General features: G+C 40.3%; 1 protein-coding gene across 1 annotated transcript in view; it reads right to left on the bottom strand.

The window, feature by feature from the left end:
* The window catches only part of KLB (klotho beta), a 53,448-nt gene extending 36,548 nt beyond the window's left edge, over positions 1 to 16,900 (bottom strand). Inside the window, exon 1 of the mRNA XM_077279894.1 lies at positions 16,031 to 16,900. Within this exon, the coding sequence (XP_077136009.1) occupies positions 16,031 to 16,765 (735 nt within the window). The 5' untranslated portion in view covers positions 16,766 to 16,900. The remainder of the gene's footprint in view (positions 1 to 16,030) is intronic.
* Between the last annotated feature and the right edge of the window lie 2,671 nt (positions 16,901 to 19,571).

The following is a 19,571-nucleotide window of genomic DNA, read 5'->3' as shown; positions in this document are numbered from 1 at the left end:
TCTCTGGCGCCTCCCTCTGACTTGTGCGGGTCAGTGACGTCACCAGTAAATTCCGGTGACCCGCACCGCCATATTGGCGCTTGTGATGATGCGGCTTGCGGCGCCCATATTCGTCATAGACATGCGCCGAATAATGGCGCCGCCATGCACTATAAAAACTGGATTAGGAGACATGTATGCCATGCGAGCCCCCCGACGAAGCTGTGGGCGAAACGCGCGTAGGGGCGTGTGTTGCTACACATGGACAAGGAGAAGGGTAAGAGGATAATATGAGACTAGCTCTCTCTTATATTGTTAAGATGACGGTCACTTGACCACATGGTATATCCCTTCTTTCTTTAGTATTATACCTATTATTGTGATATATGAAGCATTGGCACTTTAAATTATAAATTCCCCTCTTTGTCCATGGTGCAACACTAGTTCTGGTGCACCCAGTTCTCAATATTCATACGACTCTGTGATAATTTTTGTCTATTTCCTCTGGATTGTAATTATTTTTCATTTTTGTTTGTTGTTTTCTTATATTTATTAATAAACATATACAATTTTTATACTTTTGTGAGTTATATTACTTCGTGTTTTTTGGTTCTGACTATTACATTGTATGTCCAGCTCAGCGCTACAGTTTAGAGTACAGGGACCTACTTAAAAAGTCACCATGACGTGGCAGTGGGCCTATACACTTGGATCAAATTGCTAACTAAGAACAACGAGTTCAAATTTGAAACATTTAGTTTAGCGACTGAAGATCAATGTAGAATATTTGCACAAGTAGTTAATCTCCCTTTTTTTTTACAATTATGGTAAACTTTCTATAATGTACTCTCTTATCTTATCCTATGCTACATTTCTGCATAATGATGACGCATGCAAAGTTTCAGTAAATAGATTTTATTTAAAAAAGCAAAGAGAATGTAAAAAGAAAAAGTAAATGCTATATATAATCAGTATCATGTTGCGTTTCTTTATCAAAGCTAAATGTTTACCTTCCTCAAAGAACCCGGATCTCTTGTGACATTAACATTACAGCTGACATTTTCCCTGCTGTAGATACACTGGTTGGGCCAATGAGACACCGTGGACACGTGTATTCCACACTGATCATGTTCTGTATGTAAAAGGATATGTAACCAATATTATGAGAATTACCCCCAAGAAATAAGATCCATAAACAAAGCCATCCAGAATATTTAGTTCCATGCAAGCAAATGCTTTAGTAAGCAGCAAAATTAAGTTATAACGTAATTTGCAGATTTAACCAAGTATCAGGCAACTTTATGGTAGCAGACATTTTTTTACTTCCAATTCTATGATTGCAGTCCTGATTTTGCATACACACTGTGGGTAATATAGTTTAGCATACAGGAAAAATACGTATCTTTGTACTGTATTAGCAACTAGGTAGAAAAATATAAAAATTCGAGAGTCCTCAGTGGTTGATACCGTAAAAGGTTCACCATAAAAGGTATCACCCACTGATCACTCTCAAATTTTAATATACAGTTTTTTTCAGACTATAAAACGTACCTTTTTCACCCCAAAATTTGGAGGAAAATAGGGTGTGCGTATACCTGTATAGGGGACATATAAATACTAGGATGGGGGATAGAAGTACAGAATTAAGCACATTTTTTGCTTCAAATTTTTTTTCTATTTTCCTCCTCTAAAACCTAGGTGCGTCTTATGATCCGCTGAGTCTTATAGTCCAAAAAATAGTATAGCATGGAATTTTGGTAATACACAAATGTTTTAGAGGTGCATTTACACTTTGTTGATTGTTGTGAGCGTTCCTAGAAATGATTGCTTCCTAATCAACCAGTGAAAACAGGCTGCCAATCACCCGACGAATAAGCTTGCTTAAAATCATCATTCTCGGCAGCACATTATCCTGTGTAACTAGGATGTGCTACCGAGGACAATGACAGTCAATGTGCACAGAACAATCTATTACTGATCACTCTGTGCATATTGTAATCGAGGTCGACCTATCCAAACAGGCTATTAACAGCCGCAAATTGGCAAACGTATCGGCTTTTTCAGCCGCAGATCACGCAGTGTGCATAAAGCCAGCATTATGCTGAAGTCACATGGCCGTCAATTCTCTTGGGCCGATTATCCTAATGTCACTCAGATCAAACGCTGTCAGACTTTGAACCAAGTGTCACCATAGTGTGATCCAATTTTCTCACATTAGAGAATTGTATCACAGGTGAAGAGAAGACTGAGAACTTAATTTCTTCATCTTCTCCATTGTCTCTGTCCACGGTAATCGGACTGCACTCAGATGACATCCGGGTGCAGACCGAAGATTCACAAGCACCCATAGATTTGTATGGGAGCGCGTGATCTGGTTATCAAATGCATTTGAAGCGAGCTGCGATTGTTTTCTCATGTTGAATCAGCGTAATATACTTGTGTGAACAAGCCCTACTCCGCTCACTGCCTCAGAGGCTTGTTTCTGCCACCCATAGCTGCAAGGGACAGGCCAGCTATGGTAGCACATTGCTCACTGACAAGCTCCTAGATATGGCGACAATGATGCATGGATCTGACAGCTGGGACCCTGGAAGGTATGCAGGTCAGGAAAAAAAGAGAGCAAAGAAAATGTAGCATCTTATCTCTCTGGTAAACTCTGGCAAAATGAACTTCAATGGGACACAAGTTGTAAATTCTTACACCAAAACCCTCACAGTTTGTTATCTGCACTTTGTTCCTGCTACTAATTACAAAGAAAAATAACAGCCTTCTTCAGATAAGAAAGTAAAAACTGCAGCGAAGAAACACATATGGAGCCTGGTCTGTGTACAAGAAGTAAAGCCATGTAAACTGTTAAAGGTGCCCGTAACACTGCACGATTACCATGATCGAGTATTCCTTGGAATGCTCATTTAAAAATTATTACACAGTGTAAAAATGCTGCCGATCATGTGCACAATGGCAGCATATATGCACTGAATGATAGCAGTACGCCTATGTAAAAAGGTTATTAAAAACATGTTGCCGGTCAGCAGTTGTGAAAGGTTGCCCACTGCGCAGTGCAAATGGATATCAAGTTTAGTCTATTTGATAATGAAGCACCGAGGACTAATTAAAGTAACATAATATAGTAACATAACATAGGAGCATTGCATGGCCTATAAGTCTCCTTACACTGGTATGTCAGACATGTCACTCTCCACAATAACTTTACGCTTCAGACACCAGTCAGAGACCTCTCAAACAGCCAAATCAGATCTCATGCTTTGCACTGAGGAGGGGCAACACACCCCGAAACATGTGTCTGCAAATAGAGATTCTGGTTTAGGATCACTACTTCCAATAGGTGGCACTAGAGTTCAAGTCCTCTCCCTCTCTGCACAGTAACATAATAATGTTACTGGTATGCGATAATAATCATTATTAGTAATGCCCATGGTACTATTTATCTATTTTTATGGAGCACGTAGATGTACCAAACTTGGCGTGATCTATGTACAAGGTATTGTTATAAAGGTTTTCCCAGCAAATACTTGTATAAATGTATAATTGATCATTCATTCAGTCATAGATTCGCAAGGCACAATGTCACACAGGACATTCTTCAGGAGCACATCGCTCCCTTGCCTCCCAGCTTCCTCTTTGCTGTGTGCCATTGCACTACTGATTGACAGTTCAGACCAGTGCCGCTGGCCAATATAGTACCCTCTCGAAAGCTACAAGTAGAGGCAACTTCATCTCTGCAGCATTGGATGATCGCAGGGGCACTGGTACAGATATCTAGCCAGCTTCAGAGCAGCACTTGCATGATCTATAGCACAGATCACCCATCTTTCTGACCTTGAGAGCCACATTCAGCTATGGAAGGGGGTCGCGAGCCACATCCAGCACCTGTCCCACTCACAGTAGTGACAATCAGAACCCCCATTACCAGTTTAATGACAGCCAAAGCTTTTCCACTGAAATCACACCAAGGTTTCCTATCTTACCCCATTCAGATCTGCTCTTCTGTGTAGGGCTACACACAAAAGTCACCATCTAGAGATCAATGCCTTGTAGTCGTTTGCTACACCTGGTGCTAATGCACCAAGCTGGCACACAGCCACGAGCCACATCACAGGCCCGTGAGACACATGTGGTTCTCGAGTTACAAGCTTGTAAGCGCTGCACTCCAAGCCTAAGAGACTAGCCACCAATTGCAGTGAATGTCTGTTCTTGAGGATGGAGAAGATTTATAATGAAAAGTAAAATTGGAGAGTTGGTTGTTTTGCAATTTCAACCTTTTATTATGACAAGAATAACCTTTTAAGCCAAATACTGCATCAAAACAGCCCATCCATAACATTCACCTAAAAAAGACAGTAAACCTAGAGTAGATGAAGTTAGTAGATACTGCCCTCTGGAGCCAATGTGTAAGCTACTGGTTAAAAGTAGAGCTTACCACAATGAGAACTGCTCTTACACAACAGGTGTGCACTCAAGGTTCACCGATAGGAGATATCTTGCTTGCAGCCCACTGATGTCTCAAGAGGGAGTTTTTAACCTCATGTTTGTTCTGTAAGTAGCTTTACAAACCTTTTTCATAGTTAATGGAACTAACGCCAAAAAATAAAAATTCCAAAATAATATGTACAACTACTTTGAAGCATCCTATTAGTTGTTAGACACTGACTTTAGCAATGCAGCAACAACCATGTATAGGGCTCCTTGCGGGTCCTATGAGGGAGTAGTGACTCCCTAAGATGTCTGTTAGGGCAGTATCTATCACTTGGAAGGTGATTTTCTAAAAGCTAGAGAGGAATCTCTCAATCTCTCCTAAAACTCCACTTTGGCGCAAAACTGACTATCCTCATGTGTAAAACTATGGTGGATCGGCCTTTTTGGGCTTCCCGTGGAATTAAATATCTTGAGAAATTATTTACCAGCAGCCTAATTTTCTGTCATTCCAAAGCATCTAGGAACTACTGTATTTTATGGACCATAAGACTCACCACAAGTTTAGAAGAGGTAAATAAGAAAAAAAATAATGTAATAATTTTTAACCTATCATGAGGATCAAGCATGTCAGGGGGGTCACAGGTGCGTCTTGCAGTTTAATGTAGCTTACCGGGGAGCAGCAGTGGTGCGGGGTTGTAGCATAGAAGTCCACCAATCCCCTCTCCATGCTACACTGGCTCCAATTAGTGAGCTCATTTTCAGTCCACTACAAAAAGTCTAAATTGAACACATCCAAGATGTTATTGGTCAGCAATTGCAAAGAGAGCTGCCAGCACTGGATTTAGACGATTTGTGTGCCCAAGTGCATTCAGCATGGCACAACATTCCTCAGGCAACTATTAATAACCTCATTGATAGTATGCAAGGTATGTAAGTGTGGGGATTTCTGCATGTGTCGCTTATAATCAATACTGAACAACTTATTTATTTATTTTATTTTACTCACTTATATAGCACTATTAATACCAAGGCGCTTTACAGACATTATCGATGTTGTCCCCACTGCAGCATACAATCTAGATTCCCTATCGGTATGTGTTTGGAGTGTGGGAGGAATCCAGAGAACCTGATGGAAACCCACGCAAAACATATATACATATAAACATATATGCAGTACCGCCTGGCCAGGGGCTCTACTCATCTTGTCTGGGTAAGAACCTGCCCAATTTGGGCTTTCTATTTACCTTTCTATTCAAGAATGTTACTAGGTGGCTCTTTGCCTTGACTTATCTATTAGCACTCTTGCACTTTTTAGCATCACAGTATGCATGGGATTTGTGCAATATTGATGGATTTGTGAGTAGTCTCTCCATGGGTCTTGTTGTTTCCTGAAAGGTGTCATGTTGTATTCTAATTGTTATGAACTACTTTAATAAAAATTGAAACTTTTTTATTTTATTTACCGGTGTACTCCTTATTCTCCCATATTTCTCTACTTTCTTGGAGTTGGCGTGCATCTTTATTGCGGGCAGACCACCATTGTGTGGTACTACCCTGCATATGGCATGCAACTGAGGTTTTTGTTTGCTTTGACTAAAGAAGTTGTGGGTGGGTGAAAAGATCCCATTACAATGAGCCCTTCATCGCATTCAAACAGTCCCTCACTATTTTTAAGTCCAGCACTACTTTGCAGCAAAACAAACATACTTCTCATCTCTCATATTTTCTCTGTCTCACAACCCTAATCAGCTATTCAACACTTTCAATTATCTCCTCCAACCCCAGCATCCCCTCCCTCTTCTCTTATCTCAGCTGAAGACTTTGCCTCATTCTTTAAAGGTACCGTCACATTAAGCGACGCTGCAGCGATATCGACAACGATGCCGATCGCTGCAGCGTCGCTGTGTGGTCGCTGGAGAGCTGTCACACAGACCGCTCTCCAGCGACCAAGGATGCCGAAGTCCCCGGGTAACCAGGGTAAACATTGGGTTACTAAGCGCAGGGCCACGCTTAGTAACCCGATGTTTACCCTGGTTACCATTGTAAATGTAAAAAAAAAACAGTACATACTCACCTTCTGCTGTCCGTCAGGTCCCTGGCCGTCTGCTTCCCGCACTGACTGTGAGCTCCGGCCGGCCGTAAAGTAAAAGCAGAGCACAGCGGTGACGTCACCGCTGTGCTGTGCTTACGGCCGGCCGGCGCTCACAGTCAGTGCGGGAAGCAGACGGCCAGGGACCTGACGGACAGCAGAAGGTGAGTATGTACTGTTTTTTTTTTACATTTACAATGGTAACCAGGGTAAATATCGGGTTACTAAGCGCGGCCCTGCGCTTAGTAACCCGATATTTACCCTGGTTACCATTGTAAAACATTGCTGGCATCGTTGCTTTTGCTGTCAAACACGACGATACACGCCGATCTGACGACCAAATAAAGTTCTGGACTTTCAGCAACGACCAGTGATATCACAGCAGGATCCAGATCGCTGCGGCGTGTCAAACACAACGATATCGCTATCCAGGACGCTGCAACGTCACGGATTGCTATCGTTATCGTTGCAAAGTCGTTTAGTGTGAAGGTACCTTAAGCAGAAGATTGATAACATCAGACAAAGATCTTCCCTAAAGTCCCCACAGCCCCTCCTCATAACTACTCTGCCCTCCTCCTCGAAAACCAACTTCTCCTCCATTAGGGAAGATCAACTTTCCCCTCTACTATCCAGATCACGTCTCACCACCTGTGCACTTGACCCGATCCTGTCCTATCCTGTCCCACCTGTCCTGTCCCACCTCATCCCAAACCTCACCACAGTCTTCATCCCAACCCTAACCCATCTCTTCAACCTGTCACTAACAACTTTTGTTTTCCCATGGGTCAATCACACCTATCCTTAAAAGAACTCCCTTGACTAGTGTTGAGCGATACCGTCCTATACGTGAAAGTATCGGTATCGGAAAGTATCGGCCGATACCGGCAAAGTATCGGATCCAATCCGATACCGATACCCGATACCAATACAAGTCAATGGGACTCAAGTATCGGACGGTATTCCTGATGGTTCCCAGGGTCTGAAGGAGAGGAAACTCTCCTTCAGGCCCTGGGAACCATATAAATGTGTAAAAGAAAGAATTAAAATAAAAAATATCGCTATACTCACCTGTCCGACGCAGCCGGGACCTCAGCGAGGGAACCGGCAGCGTTGTTTGTTTAAAATTCGCGCTTTTACTTGGTTACGTGAATTCCCGGCTTGTGATTGGTCAGGGCGGCCATGTTGCCGGGACGCGGACCAATCACAGCAAGCCGTGACGAAATTACGTCACGGCTTGCTGTGATTGGTCTGCGTCCCGGCAACATGGCCGCCATTAACCAATCACAAGCCGTGACGTCACGGGAGGCTGGACTTGCGCACTTTTTAAAAAACGCGCGTGTCCAGCCTCCCGTGACGTCACGGCTTGTGATTGGTTAATGGCGGCCATGTTGCCGGGACGCGGACCAATCACAGCAAGCCGTGACGTAATTTCGTCACGGCTTACTGTGATTGGTCCGCGTCCCGGCAACATGGCGCCGTGACCAATCATAAGCCGGGACGTCACTGGAGGCTGGACACGCGCGTTTTTTAAAAAGTGCGCAAGTCCAGCCTCCCGTGACGTCACGGCTTGTGATTGGTTAATGGCGGCCATGTTGCCGGGACGCGGACCAATCACAGCAAGCCGTGACGTAATTTCGTCACGGCTTGCTGTGATTGGTCCGCGTCCCGGCAACATGGCCGCCCTGACCAATCACAAGCCGGGAATTCACGTAACCAAGTAAAAGCGCGAATTTTAAACAAACAACGCTGCCGGTTCCTTCGCTGAGGTCCCGGCTGCGTCGGACAGGTGAGTATAGCGATATTTTTTATTTTAATTCTTTCTTTTACACATTTTTACATTAATGTTGTTTCGATACCGATACCCGATATCACAAAAATATCGGATCTCGGTATCGGAAATTCCGATACAGCAAGTATCGGCCGATACCCGATACTTGCAGCATCGGAATGCTCAACACTACCCTTGACTCATCCTCTCTGTCTAGCTGTCGCCCAATATCACTTTTCCCCTATGCCTCAAAACTACTAGAACAACACGTCCATTTAAAACTGTCGACAAAAAGAGAAATGATCCAGCTGGAGGTGGAGGCAGTTCAAACTTTGTGAGACTTTATTAGACAACTAAACCGATAAATAGTTCTTCAAAATGAAAAATCTTTACATAGCAAACACCTGGCACACCAGTGAGGAGGATCAACGCGTTTCAACTATGAAGTCTTACTCTTACTCTCTTTTTGTCTTCATTTGCTGTGGGCGCTCACCCTGAACCGTGCTGGGCGTTGGCAGGTCTGGGGATACCGTCCAAGACCGGTAAGCTGACTACATTCCTTTTTTCTTTCATTTAAAACTGTCCTCCCACTCCCTCATCAACCTCTTACAATTTGGATTCCGACCGTATCATTCCACTGAAACTGCCCTGACTAAAGTCACCAATGAGCTACTAACTTCCATATCCAAGCGACACTACTCTGTCCTACTTCTCCTGGTACTGTCCTCTGCCTTCGACACAGTGGACCATTCACTCTTACCACAGACCCTCTCATCCCTTGGCATCACAGACTTGGCCCTATCCTGGATCTCATCATATCCAACAGACCGGACATTCAGCATCTTCCATTCACACACCACCTCCTTATCTCACCCCTATCTCTCGGTGTCCCCCAAGGTTCAGTTCTAGGGCCCCTGCTCTTATCCTTGGGACAGCTCATTGAGTTTCATGGCTTTCAGTATCACCTCTATGCTGACGGCACACAGATCTACCTCTCTGGACCCTATATCACCTCCCTACTAACCAGAATCCCACAATGTCTGTCCATTATTTCATCTTTCTTCTCAGCTAGATTTCTAAAACTTCACATGGATAAAACAGAATTCATCATCTCTCCCCTATCTCAATCGACCCCACCAACAGACCTATCCATCAAAGTAAATGGCTGCTCACTCTCCCCAGTCCCGCAAGCTCGCTGCCTTGGGGGTAATCCTTGACTCTGATCTCTCCTTGAAACCACATACCAAGCACTTTCCACTTCCTGCCGACTAAAACTCAAAAATTATTTAGAGACAACATTCTCCTGCTTCTCTCAGTTTTTCACAGAAAATTGAGAGAATTATGAAGAGCAGCTCGTCAGCACGTGACTCTAGTTTGTGAACATCGTATGTATCTACTTTGAGTTACAAAAGCAGCTACTCTTTCCTCTTTTTCTGTATTTGCCTCTCCACTGTGGCTCTGCACTTCTATTTATGAACCAGGAAAATCAGGATGAACAATTTTGTAACCCCCCCTCCTGATAAAAACAAACAAGATCTTTATCTTAACATGTAAATAGCGGAGATAAGAAGAAATGTAGAAGAAAAAGAAGTCTTCAAACATATTAGATCCTGGAAAAATGCCGGTATCATGGTTGTGAACCTACAACTCCCAGCATTGCATTGGAGAGTCAAATATTTTCAGATCACTGATATACAGTATATTAGATGGTCATCAATTCTGGAGAAAAACTAGATAACGGTATGATGAAAAAAAAACAAGTCTTGTTTAAGAGTTTCCATAGATCACCATTACTATTCGGTGAGACTGGTCATTACTGGCCCTAACAAAGTCAACTAGGACTGAGAATCTGAAGTAAGCACAACACACATAAGATCAAAAAGTCAAGGATACAAAAGTCAGTGGGTGTACAAAGATTAATAATCAATTGCACTGTAAGCAGAGATGACAACGCATAACCCTCATTATCATACATTGCAGGTTTAATCAGTATTTTGCTTCAGGAGAAGCTCCTAGAGTCAGCGGAAATATAACGGAAAGTCTAACTTCTTCTCTTCCTTACAGATTTGGTACAGATTTTCCAGATTTTATAAAAAATCATGGACATAAAATAGTTTTTATGGACACATTGGAAAACCATGATAAATGATCATGATCACAAGTGATACATGATTGCAGCCGATAATTCTGATATGACATCAGCTGCATTCACTGTGAGCTGTAGAAGAATGATAATTACAGTCAAAATAATCTGTCTAAGCTTCTTCATATTCACAATAATCACGGACGTCTTAAAAAAAATGTAAGGACGGGGCAAAAAAGTGTCCAATTTTTACGGACTGTCCTGGAATTTCTGGGTGGTTGGCAACAGTGTTGGCCGTTTATGTCCCTGTTGTAAGTTCACTGGCTTGTCTTTACTAGAATCCCTTTTGGTAGCTACTGACCGCTGCATACTGGGAAGTCCCAAAAGATCTGTCGTTTAAGATGCTCTTACCCAGTCATCTAAAGATCAGAATTTGGCCGTGGTAAAATTGCTCAGATTTTTACATTAACAAATTTTTCGTAGCTTGGTTATAATGTTATGGCTGATTAGTATATAATAATAGTTCTTATAGTAACAATCAAAACAACAAAACTACCATCAATAAACTGCAGAAAGCAGCTCGGATCGACGCAAGTACTATGCCGATACATTGCAACATCCTAGATATTTTGAGAGAACCCTATGTGCAATGAGGGCCAACACCAACTAGTGATCTGAGAGTTGTGATTTATAAAAATTAGTGATGAGCGAATATACTCGTTACTCGGGATTTCTCGAGCACGCTCGGGGGTCCTCCGAGTATTTTTTAGTGTTCGGAGATTTAGTTTTTCTTGCCGCAGCTGAATGATTTACATCTGTTAGCCAGCATAAGTACTTGTGGGGGGTTGCCTGGTTGCTAGGGAGTCCCCACATGTACTTATGCTGGCGAACAGATGTAAATCATTCAGCTGCGGCAAGAAAAACTAAATCTCCAAGCACTAAAAAAATACTCGGAGGAACCCCAAGTGGGCTCGGGAAATCTCGAGTAACGAGTACACTCGCTCATCACTAATAAAGATATTTATTTGTATTTTACTCACTTTTATAGCACCATTAATTCCACAGCGCTTTACAGACATCATCATCGCTGTCCCCATTGGGGCTCACAATCTAGATCCCCCATCTGTATGTCCATGGAGTGTGGGAGGAAACCCACGTAAACATGAGTAGAACATACCTCCTTGCAGATGTTGTCCTTGGTTGGATTTGAACCCAGGACTACGGCGCTGCAAGGATGCAGTGCTAACCACTGAGCCACCCATAATATTAATGATAAGAATAATAGTGTATTTGGATCTATGCAATCAGGACACTCCTCTATTTTCTGTAATACTAATATACAGACAATAAATAGCGCTATAATTCCCTAATTAAAGGTTAAAGTCATGCTGCAAAATGGACTTTGCACATGCAGATATTAAGCTTTGCAAATATGCAATGTAAATGTGTTCAGGTTAATGTGCCCATCCACAAAGCGTAATAATACTGTGTGTATAAGCCCTAAATAAGCTGTGGGTTAACACAGGGAATAAATATTACCTCCCCAAAAAATTTGCACAGACACATGATCAAAGCAGTTTACCTACCCGCATAGCTTATGTAAGCTGCATGTAAAAAATACCGGTGAGGCTGGGTCACATTTATCCCATGCATCAGGCTTAGTAACCATCAGTTTTCCCCTATTTACTCCCCAGCGGTGGCACGGAATCAGATCATGATGTTACACGAAATATTGTGATCCAGCCCCTGGATTGGTACCTGCACGTATCTAGCACAAAAACTAATACAACGGACAATTGAGAACAACTCCATTGCAAAAAATCAGTTTCCATCTGGCATTCATGCTAAACATCCGATAGAAACAATGGCCAATGAAACAATGGCCATATGTGCCTTAGAGATGGACGATCTTGTGATAGCCGTTCCATATTGCCCACACGGACAATGGACACAACAAGAAAGGGAGAGACAATAAATTATGTGATTTCTTCACCGTGACTGATTTATAGTCGCATCTGATCATTCATCAGTGACCTCAATGATAGATGCAAATCAAGACTGGGTAGTTGCCCTGAAGTATTTGAGTAGATTTGCCCTGCTCCGATTATGTGGTGCTACCTAGCGTCAAGGACACTTCTGGATAGCAGCAATACAGACTGTGTCTTTACAGTCTTGTCATTTTAATTTTGTATATATTTTTTAGGAAAATATATAAAGTCCAGCCCCTGGAGAACAAAACCTGCCAACCCTCTCCGAACTTCTAATGGGCATATAGAAAAGATCTTATCTATGTTTTCCTCAGATGATAAAGGAAATGCTATGAAGAGCTCGAAGAATGAGTAAAGTGTACTCCATCTAATAAAGTGGATTTCAATTGTTGCAGATAGATATGAGGGATTCAATTTGATGTTAATAGAATTTGTATTTAATTTTAATAAATTCACAATTTCCATCAAATATGATCAATTTGTGAGTTGATTTGCTCGAATCACCCAAAAAAATCAATTTTGCACAGTGCAGAAGATTGCATCAGCCACAGAAAGTTCACATGACCTCAGGCATGATCATGTAGGCTTCACCATAAAGCTTTGCATATGCACATCATATGGTATAGCGAAGCCAACAGGAGGGACTATCATAGCCTGTATAAAAGCTGAAGCAAGGAATGCAGCAGCCGTTACGATAGTGAGAGGAGAGCAGAGCTCGCAGCTCAGCAATAGAGATAGAAAGATCTAAAATATTGGACAAATACTCCAGACAACAATGTGTTGTCCAACAGCAGATGAGTGTTTTCGTCTGTGAATAATACACATTTAATTGAAAGGGGGATTGACAGGAGAAGTGCTAATTGCAGTGCAAGACTCAGTGTGACTGATCAGGTATATTGTATAACTGGCATCTGTCCTCTTGCATTTAAATTACAATTATACATTTTTTTCTTAGTTCTTAATGTTTTAGAAAGCAGCAGTGGGGAAACACAATATTTTTCCAGAAAAAAATCTGAAATCAGTGTTAGAGACAGTGTTCTTGTTTTTCACAAGTGACTGTATTGAGTTTTCTTAAAACACTGTCTATGAAGAAGGTTAGAGGCAAAACACCTCTGTATTTACATATATTAGCACACCCCCAAATTTAGCACAACCTGAATTGAACACTTTAGGAGTCTTTCTGGTCATCTAATATTTAATATTTATTTTGTTTTCTGGTATCAATACTCTCACAACATTGATTAACTTGATTATGTATGTCAGCGCACTACTTTTGTGATTATTTTCGTTCTATCTGCTTGAATTTTTAAAACTCTAAATTATATATATTTAACTCATTAAAAATTTTGCATTACTTTTTCAATTTTTTTTTTTGTAAACTAATAATTCCCCATAATCCAGACATTTAACTGAGACTGTCTACTTCACAAAGTGTGTGTGTTACAAACAATTTTTTTTTTTTAAAGATCTATGTTCCTAGTCAAATTTTACATCTGCAAATGCCAGACCAATACAGTTGATTATAGTGTTATACAAAATGTATGGTAAAAGAAAAAAACATCACGACTAAAAATGTGTGAGACACTATCAGGAGCAGAATCAGAACAGCCACCAGCCATCCATGCAGGAGTACTACCAACCACAGGTCACAATAGTCCTTCTTTACCTCTGATGAATGTATCAGTGATCAGGAACCATAGGATAGTATGGACTACATAGCATAGCACTCATCTGATTCACAGCAGTATGATGTTACCTCTGTCAGCAACACTGTCAGTTTTCTGCACATAATGGTCTGCCTGATTACAAATGACAAAGAGGGATAATTTTTAGACCATTTCTTTTTCATTTGTAAAAATTGGGAATGTTTCCCATTTCATTGCGTTATTAATGAGCTGTTGGTTGCTACTGGCTTACCATCTGTTTCTATGGTAAAGTCACTTTGACATTACTAAGACTGTGTTTGTGTTAAAGAATTAAAAATAGGTTGGATACAGTCCTAGGAGACCTGGGGAGTGTTACACGTAGGCTTTGAAATATTAAGGTTCATGGCAAACTGATTTTCTGGAAAACAATTTAGGGGAAACATTTGTCAAACCGGGCAAATTTAAATGTCAAAAGATTTATCATCTCTAGTTGCGGCCATTCATTTTAAATAACAAAAAGTATATACGGTAAATACTTTTAAGCCAAAAAAAAGACAAAGGCATTCTAGGAGTTATACCTTTATTGGCTAACCAAGAAATGTATATTTCTAAATAATATTTCTGGTTAATAAATACAAGAATATCTCCTTGAATATTTTTTTTTTGGCAAAACAGCACTTACATAGATTATTTTGGTGATACTAAAATATAAATTTGTATTATACAGCTGAATATAAAAGGGAAAACCATTATCTTTAGTGATTAAAAAAATGATAAACAGTGATATTTTTAGCAATTTCAGCAATCATTATGGGCAATCATACAATATTCTTTAAACAAAAATACATAATTGATTTTACAAATCCTCCTTTAAATTAGTGCTTGTGAGAATAAGCAATATATGCAATATTTTAGATAAGAAGGTTTCCCAGGGTAAAGGATTAAAAGTCTGCATTGAACCCATGTCTATATAGGTATAAACAAATCAATATATAGAATGTAACCCTGGGAAATGTACTCAATATTATCAGTTTATATTGTGTCATTGCTATAAGTGAGTACATAGTAAATGTTAGGATACTTTCAAACTAATTAATTTTCCACAGCATATTTTGCCAAGAGTCTTATCACAATCCATCTCCAAATCAGTTTGTGTTACATGAGGATCTGTCACAGATTGTAATGAGGATTTGCATAGGATTTTACCCTCATAAGTCTGCTGGGAATCCTCTCCATAAACTGACATGATGTGGACTCTAGATCTCTGCAGCTTTTCACTACAGATTCTTTAGCTGCCTGTGCAAGAGACTTGGTCAAATGTCATCTACTTTTGCTGCTACTGTTGCAGACTTTCTGCTAACAAATCCAGAAACTTCAAAAGTGTATTCATCATGTGCGAACATACCCTTATGCAAATTATTTTTGGGGGATACTAATAAACTATAATAGACCACAATTATAAAGATACACATTTTGCAATTGGTTGTCATGCTGCCTTACTACATATTTCACCAGAAAGACGTGTGTATACAAACGTAATATTAACTTGACACAGAAGTAATAATTTTGGGTAATCCAATGTCATCCTTTTTACATTTTGGATTATTTCTAAAGAGATTATATATATATATATATATATATATATATATATATATATATATATATATATATATATATATAAAAAAATATAACAATATTATATACGGTATATACATATATATATAATATATATATATTATATATATATAATGCTGCACCATTTCTTAAACTATTTTGGGCGAACTTATCTTCCCATAATTTGGTCTTATAAGTGCACTAGATGGTAGGATTGTATAATGACCAGATATGGAAATTCAGATGCGTTCTGGACACAGCTGCAACTGAATATAATTCAATTGTCACATATCACCCTAATATATATATATATATATATATATATATATATATATATATAGTTTTATTACTATTAATGCAGCATCTCGGTAGAGATCAGTAAGAAGCACAGAAACACTCAACTATTGCATTTATACAGGAATTTACCTTGATGAGGTTATGTGCCACTGCAGACACAGCTGCATCGTCTCCTCTAATAAAAGGGGCATTGGTCCCTGTGCCATAGCCATGCCAGGCAATCAGATAAGGGTTGTGTATGGTGATCCAATACTTGACCCGATCGCCAAACTTTAGGAAGCAGAACTTGGCATAATCGTTAAAAAGGTGGATGACACTCTCATTTGCCCAGCCACCATATTTTTCCTGTATGGGTACAGGTAAGTCCCAGTGGTAAAGGGTGATCACTGGTTGAATGCCCTTCCTGATCAGCAAACTTATGATGCTGTTGTAGTAGTGCACACCCTGCTCACTTGGGACATCATTTCCTTGTGGGAACAGTCTTGGCCAAGAAATTGAAAAATGGTAAAAATTCACTCCTAAAAATTCCAGAGCTGGCATCTCTTTGCTCGAGAAGCTGCCTGAGGTGGCTGCAGGCAGGTCCATGGAAGGCATGCCTCTCAAAGACTGGTGGTTCTTCATAAACTGGTCCCACACAGAAGGTCCCCTGCTGAAGTGATCATCTTCTATCTGCAATGATGAGCTTCCAACACCCCAAAGAAAGTCAGGAGGGAATGTTCCATGGGTAAAAAGCTGACTTTCATTTAAAGGGTTTACTTGACTCAGTCTTTGCCAGACCTGTATGCCTTCTCCAGGATTTCCGATGGCTTCTTTAGTCAAAACTAATAAGATCCAGTAGTAGCACTTCAGCCAAAATTCAGCCATTGTGCCCCACTCCAGGTCTCCTGGTTATTGTGGGGCTCCTTTCATGTGTAGGGATGGAGAGACTTCCATTCAGTTGCTGCAGAGAATAGCTGAGATCCCTCTGCTGTCCTCTGCTCCAAGCGCAGGACTGTCTTATCTCAGCTGCTCTATAGAACTGGATTGTAAAAGTCCTGTCAATGATTAGCTTGAACTGTGAGCTCAGGAGGGGTCACTGAAGGAGGGGGTGGTGTGTCCTTGCACCAGCTCTTCACAACCTCATTTGCTTTCATATTTCTGGGGAAGATGTTACCTATATTTCACTACTTTCTTATATCTACATATGCTTAACCTTATAAATGCCAAAAGACTCAGTATGCAAAATGACAATGAGACTGTGTGCACACAATTCAAGGTATATATAGTGTGCACTCTGCACAGAACACCACTGTCTTATGCTGATAGTATTCCCAACAATTATGCCAAGAGTAAGAGTGATATAGCCACATGAAACACAGTGGTTTTGGGGGGATTTTAACTTTGTTCATCATGTGCCATTTTTGGATTAAAGGATCTGTTTTTAATAGGATAAGAAATAACTTGCTGATCGTTGGGTGACCCAATTTTTATCCCCGATGAGGAACTTTTATTCCCAGTAAAAAATGGAGCAGCGGAACGGACACTCAACCGCTGCTCAATTAATTCTCTATTATCTCGGAAAAAGCCAAGCGCAGCAGTTGGCAGCTCCATAAGGAGTTAATACAGCTCCATAAGGAGGAGCGCTGGTTGAGCATGTGCACTACTACGCCATTCTAACAAGGATAGAAAGTCCCCATTTTGCCAATCGGTGTGAGTCCCAGTAGTCATACCCTACTGATCATGAAGTTATCAATATAAGGATATTTTGTGCTTGAATCTTATTCCCACCAATTATCAAAAAATCTACTATATTACTTGGATTGTCCTCGTCTGTAAATGCATTTTTTTATATATCTCTCTTTTTAGAAACAAAACTAATGCATCAAAGCATTTGTGCAATCAAATCTGCAAAAAACAACAACAAATTTATGCAAATTGATGAGAATAATCTGTGAAGAGTTTGTAGTGCGTCTGATACGCTTAACCCCTTTAACCCCTTCACCCCCGAGCCTATTTTCACCTTCCCAACCAGGTCAAATTTTACAATTCTGACCGGTGTCAATTTGTGGGGCAGTAACTCTAGAATGCTTTAACATATCCCAGTGATTCTGAGATTGTTTTTTCGTGACACATTGTACTTTATGTTAGTGATTCATTTAGATAGATATTGTTATCGTTTATTTGGGAAAATATTGGAATTTTGGTGAAAATCGTGTAAATTTCACAATTTTAAAACTTTTAATTCTTATACCCTTAACCCCTTTGCCCCAAAGCCTGTTTTCACCTTCCTGACCAGGCTAATTTTTACAATTCTGAACACTGTCACTTTATGAGATCATAACTCTAGAATGCTTCAATGGAGCCCCTGGATTCTGAGAATGTTTTCTCGTCGTGACATTTTGTACTTTATGATGGTGGTAAAATTTATTTGCTATGACTTGCGATTATTTGTGAAAAAAACGAAAAATTTGGCAAAAGTTTTGAAAATTTCGGAATTTTCAAACTTTTAATTTTTATGCCCTTAAATCAGAGTCATATCACACAAAATAGTTAATAAATAACATTTCCCACATGTCTAATTTACATCAGCACAATTTTGGAAACATTATTTTTTTTTGTTAGGAAGTTATAAGGGTTAGAAGTTGTCCAGCGATTTCTCATTTTTACAGCACAAAACTATTTTTTTAGGGACCACCTCACATTTGAAGTCACTTTGAGTGGTTTATATGACAGAAAATACCCAAAAGTGACACCATTCTAAAAACTGCACCCCTCAAGGTACTGAAAACCGCATTTTATTAACCCTTCAGGTGCTTCACAGGAATTTTTGGAATTTGGAAGAAAAAAATTTACTTTTCTTTCACAAAAATTTTCCTTTAGACGTAATTTTTTTACTTTTGCAAGATTAACATGAGAAAATGGACTATACATTTTGTTGTGCAATTTCTCCTGAGCATATTGATACCCCACATGTGGGGGAAATCTACTGTAGGGGCACACGGCAGGGCTCGGAAGTGGAGGAGCGCCATTTCACTTTTTGAATGTAAAATTTGCTGGCATAATTAGTGGTTGCCATGTCAAATTTGGAGAGCTCCTGAAGTCCCTAAACAGTGGAAGCCCCCAACAAGTGACCCCATTTTGCAAACTAGACCCCTTAGGGAACTTATCTAGATGTGTATTGAACACCTTGAACCCCCAGGTGCTTCACAGAAGTTTATAACGTTAATCTGTGAAAAAAAAATCACAGTTTTCCCAGGGTAACAGGAGAAATTGCTCCAAACAACATGCTGTGCAATTTCTCCTGAATGCGCAGATACCCAATATGTGGGAGAAACCTCTGTTTGGGCGCACGGCAGGGCATGGAAGGAAGAGAGCGCCATTTGACTTTTTGAATGTAAAACATGCTGGAATAATTAGCGGTTGCCATGTTGCGTTTGGAGAGCCCCTGAGGTGCCTAAACAGTGGAAACACCCCAACAAGTGACACCATTTTGGAAACTAGACCCCTTAGGGAATTTATCTAGATGTGTATTGAGCCCCTTGAACCCACAGGTGCTTCACAGAAGTTTATAACGTAGAGCAGTGGAAATAAAAAAAATCACATTTTTCCCAGATAAATCTTGTTTAGCTCCATATTTTTCATTTTCATAAGGGTAACAGGTGAAATTGCTCCATACGGTTTGTTGTGGAAT

Source organism: Ranitomeya variabilis, chromosome 1 (assembly GCF_051348905.1).
Source record: "Ranitomeya variabilis isolate aRanVar5 chromosome 1, aRanVar5.hap1, whole genome shotgun sequence".
NCBI classification, from domain to species: Eukaryota; Metazoa; Chordata; class Amphibia; order Anura; family Dendrobatidae; genus Ranitomeya; species Ranitomeya variabilis.
The sequence above is the reverse complement of the archived record's forward strand: the minus strand, read 5'-3'. Positions and strand labels throughout refer to the sequence as shown.